General features: G+C 59.6%; 1 protein-coding gene across 1 annotated transcript; it reads right to left on the bottom strand.

The window, feature by feature from the left end:
- Positions 1–260: 260 nt before the first annotated feature.
- Positions 261–1,982, bottom strand: CUNH1orf216 (chromosome unknown C1orf216 homolog). The gene is made up of 2 exons (XM_065744607.1): positions 1,913–1,982; positions 261–1,139 (listed from the first exon to the last, which is right to left on the bottom strand). The coding sequence occupies exon 2, from the start codon at positions 1,123–1,125 to the stop codon at positions 421–423; it is 705 nt and encodes a 234-aa protein (XP_065600679.1). The 5' UTR covers positions 1,126–1,139; positions 1,913–1,982; the 3' UTR covers positions 261–420.
- Positions 1,983–10,047: the final 8,065 nt, after the last annotated feature.

The raw sequence follows: 10,047 nt of genomic DNA, 5'->3' as shown, positions 1-10,047 counted from the left end.
CGGTGAAATAAGCGCGTGGGGTTCGGGGCTGGCGATGTTTATGGGCATTTCTGAGCGTTCTGAGGTCACTTTTCGGGGTGATTCTCTCTCTCTCTGGGCTTAGTGCACGAGTGCAGCTCGTTTCTGCTGCTGCTGTGTCCCATGGGCTGTGGCACAGCCCCAGTCCTGGGGACAACGTGGGGCACCGTGCCCCGATGCCCAGCAGCACAGCGTCGGGAGCTGCGGGTGCACGCGCTGGGGGTGGGAGCAGCGAGGAGGAGGAGGAGGAGGAGGAGGAAGGCGTTAAAGCTCCGTGGTTTATGGGATGGGCTCTGCGGGGTGCACAGCCCTCGCGGTCATCATACTCGGGGCTCAGCCCCGGTGGGGGAGGAGAGCTGCGGGGAAGCAGGACGGGGCTGTGAGTGCACCAAGGAGCGCAGCTCAGGGGCTGGGGGCAGCGGCAGGGCACGGGGCCCCCTGCTGCATGCAGCGGATCAGCTCCTTGCGGTTGTCCAGGATGGTGTCGAAGCTCTCCTGCAGGCGGTCCTGCTGCTCCAGCACCTTCTGCTGCAGGCCGTGGATCCAGCGCAGCAGAGCCAGGCGTCGGTACATCACCAGCTGCACGTGGTGCTTCTCCTTCTCCCTCTCCTTGAAGCGCTCCTTCTCCTGCAGCTGCTGCACCGCCTCCGCCAGAGCCGGGAATAGGGGCTCCGGGGGGGGCTGGGCCGCCTCGGGGGGGTCCCCAGGGGGATCCCAGGCGTTGCCACAGGCGCTGTCGGGGCTGTCGATGCTGAGCGAGCTGCTGGCGTAGCCGACGTCCTCCGCCGGGGATCCCCCCTCCTCCCCCTCTCCGACCTCCGCTCCCTCGGGGGGGCTGCGCTCCCCCTGCTGGGGGGCACACGCTGCGCTGGGGGCGACGTCCCCCCGCCCGCCCGGAGCCATCTGTCTCCGCGCTAACAGCAGCAGATTATCGGAGGGATTTGCGGTGTTTTCGCCCCCCCGGCTCCAGTTCTGGTTGCTGTCGCACGCATCGTCCCCCACGAAGTTGCAGTTGGAGTCGGGGCCGCATGGCACGGGCCCCGAAAAGGCTGTGCCCAACGCGGGCCCCCCTGGGAACGGGGCGTCGGGGGGGCACAGGGCGAACATCTCGGCGGTGCTGCCTGCAAGGGAGACGTGGGGCTGAGCCCGCAATGCTCCAAAAGGGGGACCCGGGGTTGCAGGATTAAGGGGGTTTGGGTGCTGAGATTTGAACGTGGGACAGCACAGGAGCGGCTGCAGCATCCTCCTCCCTCCTCTTAACGCCAAACCCCAGCAGCTGGAGGCAGAGGGGCTCCCTTTGCCCCAACGTCTCTCCCCCGCTCTCCGACGGTGCCCGAAGCAGTGACCAACGGGACCGGGAGCGGATGGGACAGAGAGGGGAAGGAGAAAACCGTGCTTCTCGCTGGAGCATCAGCACGGAGAGCGCACTCCCGGGATTCACAAGAATCACGTGAAGGATCCTCGTGATCGCCCGTGGACTGCCCTGGGAGGGAGGCACAGGGGCTGGGCCGGGTGGTCCCATGGGGCAGCGCTGCAATTACGGAACACCCGGAGCTGGGGGGGCCCACAGGGACCCCCGAGCCCAACCCCCGTCCCCACGCGGCACCTCGCAACGCCGCGTCTGGGAGCGGTCCCTGAGCCCCGAGCAGATCGGTGGAGGTGCGGGATGAGCCCGTCTCACCGCCCCAGCGTTCCGCTGCCCATCCCCGGCGATGTGCGGGGCTGGGGGGGGGTGGGACACGCCGCGGGAAGGATGCGCGCACGAATCGGGGCTGCGGGAACCGGCCCTGAGCCCCCTCCACCCTCCCCTCCCCCCCTCACCCCTCCCCTCCCCCCCTCCTTCGCGATGGAGCCGCCCCATCCCGCCCCTCCCCGCATCACCGCCCGCACTCACCGGGGCCGCGCTCGCAGCTCCGCCGCCGCCGCCGGTGGGAGCGGAAGCGTTCCCACGCGGGGAGGTGCCACGGAGCCGCACTTCCGAGCGGAGCCGCCGTCCCCGCGCCCGCCGCCGTGGGCAGGGAGAGGGAGGCGGCTGCGGGGAGGGACCCGCGTGGTCGGCTGTGCGTGGCCGCGGGCACCCGCAGCATCACCCGGGGAGGGGCTGAGGTTGGGGACGGGGCCGTGGGACGCTGCCCCCCCCTCCCAACCCGTGGGCTGCGGGGAGCGCGTGGTGGGGGTGTGCTGATCGCCGTCCGTTCCGTGGGTCGGGGTCTCCGTGGGATCTCAACGGGACCTTCGCGGCGCCCCCAGCGGAGCCGTCTGTCTGCGGGCTCAGCGACATCAAACGAATGGGCACGGGGGGGTTGGGGTCACACGGAGCCCCTGGGGCGGTCCGCGGACAACGGGGCTCTGTGGGGTTGGGATGCTGCGGCGCAGACATCCTGCTGCGGCGTAGTGAAGGTTGGGAGTGGGGGAATAGCGCTGCTATGGGTTAAATCTGATCTGCTGACTCCCAGCCGGCCGACAGCTCCGCACTGCTCCCGGCCCCAAAGAAACCCCGTAAGGACCGCGATGGGCTGTGGGGTTCCTCCCTGAAGAGCACGAGGTGAAAGGAACCAAACGTTCCCGTCCTACAGGAAGGGCAGAAGTTGGCCCCGAGCTTCTGCTGATGGGCAGCAAAGGAAGAAGTGTGCCATGAGCTGCAGGCGTGTGTCAGCAGGCATCGGGGGAACCGAAGAAAGAGCTCAAGGAGGAAAGCAGGCCTGGTCTCCTGCAGTGGGGCTGAGGCTCAGCTGAAGCAGGGCTGTTCCATCCCAGGTTTAGGTTTCAGGGAGCTCGGGGCGATGGGTGCCTGCTCCACCCCACACTCGGGGCCTTCTCCCACATTGCATTTGGCTGTGACCTCCTGGAGCCTCACTGTGTGCTGCAGCACCAACCAGGCAGCAAAAGCACCATGAGCAGTGCTGAGCCACGAAGGGGGGCAGCGGTGGGACCCCCACTCCACAGCCGTGGTGTCGCCAGGAGCTCCTGGCACAGGGACCTGAGGGGTGGGGACGCTGCTGGAAGAGGCAGGAGAGAAGCGAGGGCTCAGGGTGGGGGGAGCTTAGTGGTTTATTTCAGAGTCATCTTCCCCTCCTCTTCCCCCACGTTGTTCCAGAAATAAATTAAAAGCTCTCCCTTCAGGAAATTAAAAGCTATTTACAAAACCCAAGCGCAGGATCTGATGGGCCAGGGTTTTAGGGCGGGATGTCCTGAGTGAGATGAAGGCCGTGCGCCGTGGGGTGCAGGGGGAGAAGGGCACGGGGTGAAGCCCAGAGCAGCTCCAGAAGTCCCCAAATCAGATTTCACCAGGTCCCTGCATGCACTTGCCCCATGCAGGACTGGGCTGCCACCTGCAGTGCGTGCTTGCTGCACGTCTGTGTGTGCACTGCATGTCCCTGCGTGCCCCCTCGTGCTGCTGGGCCAGGAGAGCTGCGAGCAGGGGGAGGTGTGGGCTGGGATCTGCAGCACCAGGAGGAAATGAAACGTGTTTTTTGGGACATGTCCAGATTCTTCCCATCGATTCCCATCTCCTGCAGCGATGGCTGTGGTAGGACGCACTGTGCCACAGGGGGGGTGGGGTGGGCATAGCTGGGGGAAGCCAGAACACAGGGCCCTTGTGGGGTCACCACCCACTGAGGGGACCCCTGCAAGGAGACGGATCTGGGGAACCCCGTCCCGAAAGGGTTAATAGCAAAATGTTGCAAATAAAAGAAAAAAAAGGGGAAAAAAAAAGGAAAAAAAAAAGGGCCCTGAACCACATGCGACCTCACCTCCCCAGCAGCTCATCTGAGTTTAATAACAGAGGGGGGAAATCTCCCTCAAAGCTCTCTGAGAAATTAAAGTAAACAGCGTGCTGACCTCCGCCCCACACTGCCCCGAATGGCACCGGGGGTCCGGGGGGGGGGGGGGGGGTGGCTCCTGCGGGACGTGGGGGTCCCCATGCTCCTGGCACAGCGATCTCCTCCATCTCTGCTTTGGTAACGCACATAAATGGGGTTTGTAGGACGGAGGGGACACCGCCAGAGAGCGGAGTGGGGTCCTGCGGCCGCTTCCTCCGCTCCTCAGCTACAAAAGGGGAATGTGGGCTCTGGTTCTGCCCTTCCCATCCGAGCGGGACCCAAAATTCACCATTTCCTCCGGGCCTGTGAATCACTAATACATTCCAGACAGAAAGCTCCGCTGAGGAAATTGTTTGGGAAATCGAAGGGAAGTGGGGGGGACGGGGACGGGCGGTCACAGCGGCTCTGGGGCTGCGCTGCTCTGCTGTCACCTCCCTGTGCTGCAGGACACGTCCCCACAGGGCAGCACCCAGCCCTGCAGCCCGGCCCGGGGAGCTCTTATCCCTCAAACCCAGAAAATGCATCCAGCACCTCCAACACAGCACACCCTGCATCTCCAGCACATCCTGCTGCCCACGGCAGGGCGATGCTGGACGCAAATCCCCCAATCTGGGGATGGCAGTCACCCCCCCCCCCCATCCCCCCATGCTCCTTTTCCCCTCTGATGGTCATCCAACCTCCAGGACTTTCCCAACAGTTCCTCACGACCCCTCGGCCGCTTCCCAAAATAGAAAGGGACCACATTTGGACCTCATCACGCAGGGAACATCAGGATTTGGGAATTTCACTCTTGGAAGCCAATCTGATGCATTCCGTAAATGCTTTAATTTATCCCTTTGTCACAACATTCAATAAAGGGTTCGGGTTCGGCCGCCCCGTTTTCATTAATAACCTGTTTTGATCCTAACCTGCAGGAGCTGCACCGCATCGTGGTGGTGGAAATTAAAGATTCGGTCACACCAGCTCTGGTTTTAGGGCACAATACACTGCAGCTCTGGCTTTGGGTTTTGGGTTTGCAGCTCACAGGGGCTGAGAGCGGAGCATCACAGGGCCAGGGCCTCTGCAGCAGGTCTGTCCGAGCCAGCAGGAGCTGTGGGTTGAAATTCACCACTATTTAGCCAAAATAAAAGCACCAACATGTCAGCACTCGGTTCTCATCCCTTCCTGTCCTTCTCTTTTTCCTATGGGGGCACAACGAGGGGCACAGGGATGGGATGAAGAAAGCCGTGGATCTCCTGGCTGGAAATGCTCTCAGCGTGGGCGAAACTCCCTCTGCTCCCAGAGTTTATCGTCCCCGTACAGGAACCGACAATATCCTCTCATTGAGGCACTAATTCGAACAATCTGCACCCGGGGGGTGGGGAGGGGGGGGAGCCTTTGAAAAACCCGAGCGGGAGCCAAAGGGAGAGGGGAAATCAAAGCCCGGGCGGTGCGGGGTGCCGGGCTGACGTCGGGCAGCCCTCGGTCCGTGCGGTGCGAGCGGAGCTGGGAGCCCGGGGCGGGGACGGATGGATGCTCCGGACGGGGACGCTCACGTCCCGGCCCCACGCGTGGGTTGTTGTGGTGAAAAGAGCTCCGTGCGGAGGGTGTGAGCGCTTCGCTGATGGGGGAATTGAGTTTTCCTGCTCCAGCGCAGAGCTCGGGCTCGGGGCTGCCATCCCCACGCCGATGTCACCTCCCCGCCCCCACCGCCAGCTCACGAGGGGCACCAGAAGCGGTGGTGTGCCACTGGGAGCTCCAGCACCCCAAAATCACGGGGTCACTGAGGTCGGAAAAGCCCTCCCAGACCCCACGTCCGACCCTCGGGCCCACCCCACCAACCCCACGGTCCCTCCAGCACCTCCAGGGACGATGCCCCCCCAGGGACCCCCGCAGGGGGGATGGAGGCGATGCGTTCGCTCCCAGCGTGGGCTCGTGGTGAATATTCACACCTGCGTGGGGCGAGCGGCAGCGTTCCCCAGTGGGGATATCCGTTGGAGCACGGTCTAATTGATTACGTGGCAATGGCTCCTGGTGCAAAGGGAAGCCCCCCCCCCCCCCCTCTCGGTGAATTAATTGAGCTTGTGCCGCTCTTCGCCGTGCTCAATTAATCTCGTTAAAGCGATACCGTTTCAGCTCGGCGCTTGGCACAAAGAGGTACCGGGGGTGGGGGGGTGGGGTGGGGTGGGGTGGGGGTCCGTCTGAGATGGGTTAGCAGTGGGATGATGGGGGCTCGGCCGGGGACAGCCCCGCGGGTGCCGGGGTCCTGCTCTTGGGCTGTCCCCAACCCAGACAAAGCGGAGCGGCCCCCGCACCCCCCGGCAGCTGGCACGGGGACGTAATCCCACAAAGTCCCCCCACCCCCCCCCAACCCCGGGGGCGGAGGGGGGATGGGGACGGCCCGCCGCCCCGTTTATCCCCGCTATTGACCGCCTAAACAGTTCTTTGGTGATTACAATGTAAATATAGCTTTTCATGGAGTAAAGGCCTTTTATGGGATCCCCGCACACTTAACCACTTAACCCCGGCGACAAAAAGAGCAGTGAATTAGCTGTTGGGAGGCTGCTCGTGCAGAAAAGCGGGCCCTGAATAGGATTTGGGGATCTCTGTGTATCAATTGCTATGCTCCGGGGGCCGTCAATGGGGCTTTTGGCGTTCGAGCATGTGCCAAAGGGGTTGCGAGGGTGGGGATGGAGGGTCCAGGAGGGGGGAAAAAAAAAAGGAAGGAAAAAAGCAGCTGCTTCTCTTTAATAAAACAATGATTTATTCATAGGCGCTCGGGAAAGGGGTGGGGGAGTGCCAAAGCAGTGCCTGCTCTGTGCCTGCCCAGGGAATGGGGGGGGGAGTAGGGACCCCCGAGCATCCCCTGTGCCCCCCACCCGCCCCACAACGTCCTGCAGCTGGGCAGGGCAGCAGGAGCAAAGGAAGGAAGGGGAAAGCTGCTTTCCTAAGCTGGTATTTAATTGCGAAGGGTTGGAGGGGGAGAGGGGGGTTCAAAGCCCTCCTTCAGGCTTAATGTAAAATAGGAATGTGGAAATACTGCCTATTAATATCATGAGTTCCTCAGCCATTAATTACACCTTCTGCACAGAAACCTGCCTCTGCTGAGTCGGGGGGGGCTGGAAATGAGGGACACAGAGAGGCTGAGGGGGCAATAGGGGCTGCCATGGGGCACCAGGAAACCTCCCCTGGGGGTCTCTCCCCATTAATTACTGCCTGGAAGAGCCCGGAGAGCTCCCAGCACCTCCTTGGGCACTCTAGGTTTGGGGCATTGCCCTGGGAGGGTATCTGGGGCCACTCCTCCATCACTGCCTGCACCAACACCACCAGAATCAATGGGACACAGCACAGAGAAGGCTGCACGAGGGCAGCTTTGAGGAGCAGAGGAGAAATACGAGCTTAAAAATGAAGTTAATCTCTTGCAAAGCAGTATGGTTTGCTTCTCACCCCTCTGCCATGCAAAGCAATCCCGTACATCATTTTCTTTTTAATTACAGCTGGTTCAGATCCCTGCTCTGAGCACTGGTGGAGTAGGCCATAAATTGGGCTTCTGGGTGATACAAGGGCACACAACAACCCCCCCAGGACCAAACATCTGTCCGTGCTGAGCACACACCACGTTATCATTAGTACTAATGACCAAGAGTTCACAGAGAACAGAAGTTTTGCTCTGCAGCTCCCCCAATAAAGGCAGCCCTGGCATGGGGCTCGGGGCTATTTCCCAGGGAGCCCCACACCCCTTCAGCCATCGTTATCCCCCACCCACCCCAGCAGGCTGCATTCCCCCATTTCTTAAGTCATTACTCCATGTTGTCCCCTTCCTACTTCTGCTGCTCTGTTTTCCAGGTCTCCTTTTCAGGGAAAAACCCTGAAGGAAAAAGAGAGGGATGCCCCAAACACATCACCTTCCTTCCAAAACCCAGGGCAAGCAAAAGGCATTTCTGTGGGCCCAGAGCTGTGCTCCATTCATCTCTCCTGGTGCAGCCACTAAAGCCAGCAAGGAGAGATAGCCAGGACAGGGCTGCTCAAGAGCTGTCCCCATCCATGTGTGTGGCGGCCCGGGGCTCCTTCTGTCCTTTAACCCTCACATCAGCTCTGAGACAGCTGATGGGGATCTGGGGAAGCTCAGTGCTAAGCACCCACCACGCACACAGCACGCCTCTCTTCAGGTGTCCACTCTGACATCATTTTTCACAGGTTGGAAATACAGATGATTTTAGCCCGGGTCCATCTGGCTTCCCAAATAACCTGTCTGTTTGATAAATAACATAAATTAAATTAGACAAGACAAACAAATAGTTTTGTTGGGTTTTTTTTCCCCCTCTCTCCTTTTTGGTCTCTCGGCTAAAAGAGAAAAAAAAGAAGGCCAAAAGAAGACATGATGCAGTGAGTGCCTGCAGCCCGAGGAGCTGTGCAGCAGCAAGGCAGTGATTATGGACGTGTCTGCAATGTTAACCTTTAACACAGACTGAGTGTTCCTTCCCTCTGATCATAAGTTCTGTTTTAGTTTCTTCCCCCTCGTTCAGGTTCACCAAGAGCTTGTTCTTGTGGCCTCAGCACATGGTGTGGGGGTCAGAGGGAAAGGTGCTGCTCCTCCTGGGGATAAGGGAAACTGAGGCACAGAGGTGAGGACAAAAGCCACGCATCCCAGCCAGAGCTGGCTGCCACACAGAGACAAAAGCACATCCCAGATCTCTGAGCCACGACTGCTGGGAAGGAGCCCAATAAATGATCAGATGGGAAAAGCAGTGAATCGAGCAGCAGGAGCAATTCCTGCCGGGCCAGGCTGCTCTGAGACTGCTCTCCCTGTGCCTGGGAGGGCTCCTTCCCACCCCTCTGCTCCTCTCATTCCCACCCCTTCGCTGCTCCCTGCTCAGCCCAGCACTCAGCTCTTCCTCCCCCAGCCCAGGATGCTCCCTGCAGCAATAGGGGGAGATTTCTCTCCCTCTTAGCACAGTGCAGCATGTCGGTGCCAGGAGGAGTGAGCAGAATCAATACTTGAAAATGAGAAGGTGAAGCACTGTGAATGTGCCAGACAGGTGAGGCTGGCTGCAGGGAGGATGTAGAGCAGCTCCTCATTGCTGCCTCCTCCAGCACTGCACCCAGTGCAGAAATCCTCCTGGCACGGGGGACTTCTCAAGCATCACGTAGTGGGGAACAGCAGGATTTAACACACCCTGAACTCCCAAAACAGCACTGTGGGGGAAATATTTATTCTGACCAGCAATGGGCAGCTGCCTTCCAACTGAATACATTCCCATGTTTGAGCTCTTTGGGCCCCAGAGTATTTTTCTGCTTGGGTGCTCAGCTCTAGACCAAGCCAAAAACCTTCCTGGAGGTCAGCCCTGCTCTGAAGGGCAGGAGAAGCAAACAGCCACCTGAGGCTGAACAGGGCACTGAGAGCCCGACGGCAGAGCCCCCAAAAAAGGTGCTCTTCCTCAGCTGGGCTTTTAAAGCCTCCTAGTGCAAAGATGCTGCAGTTACAGGTCTAATTAGGGAAGGGCTGATTTAATTCTCTGCAATGTCACAGAGCATAGAAAACTGCAACAATTCTCCTCTGAGTCAGAGTGCAGTTTGAGCTTTAATTGTACTTCCCTCCTCTTCTGGTAGGGGAAGAGCATTCTCTTGCTGCTCTCTAGTGGTGGGCAGATGGGCAAAATTAATACAAGATGCTGAATTCTGCAGCTTCCTGTGTTCCTGTCCAGTAAATCTGCTGAATTTGCACAGCTCAGAATCCAGTGCAAACAACTCCTGCTACAGAACAAACTGTACATTAGGAAACCTTTCAATTATGCTCTCCTTCAAAGGACATCTGACACAAAACATCTGTGCTGCCCCTCTGACCTCACCTTCAGTTCCTCATTTCCTGATCAACTTCGAGGGGCTGAGCAGCTCGGGCTGTGGTGTGCAACACCACTCTCCCCCTTTGCACACTCACCTTTTGGTCCCAGTAAGAGAGGGCTCTCAGCTGGCACAGCATTACCACCACAGCTGGAAATAAAGCACTGAGTTGCTTTTCAACTTAAAGCAGCCAGCAAGACTTAAGTGCAGAGAGCAGCTCCTGCTCACACAGAGGATTACAGAAGCCAAGCTACTGCATATGCATCGCCAGGAGCAGCGTGCCCAGCTGGAATGAACTCCAGCTTTGCTCCACACGCAGCCTTGAAGAAGGATGTTGAAATATTTGAGGAAAAACAGAACAAAACAATGCTATTCTAAGGGGCAGGCT

Source organism: Cyrtonyx montezumae, unplaced genomic scaffold (genome assembly GCF_038088225.1).
Source record: "Cyrtonyx montezumae isolate F1298 unplaced genomic scaffold, pur_monq_1.0 scaffold_31, whole genome shotgun sequence".
NCBI lineage: Eukaryota > Metazoa > Chordata > Aves > Galliformes > Odontophoridae > Cyrtonyx > Cyrtonyx montezumae.
The sequence above is the reverse complement of the archived record's forward strand: the minus strand, read 5'-3'. Positions and strand labels throughout refer to the sequence as shown.

Coding starts and splice junctions, on each gene's coding strand:
- CUNH1orf216 (XM_065744607.1), bottom strand. CDS start 1,125: ATGTTCGCCCTGTGCCCCCCCGACGCCCCGTTCCCAGGGGGGCCCGCG.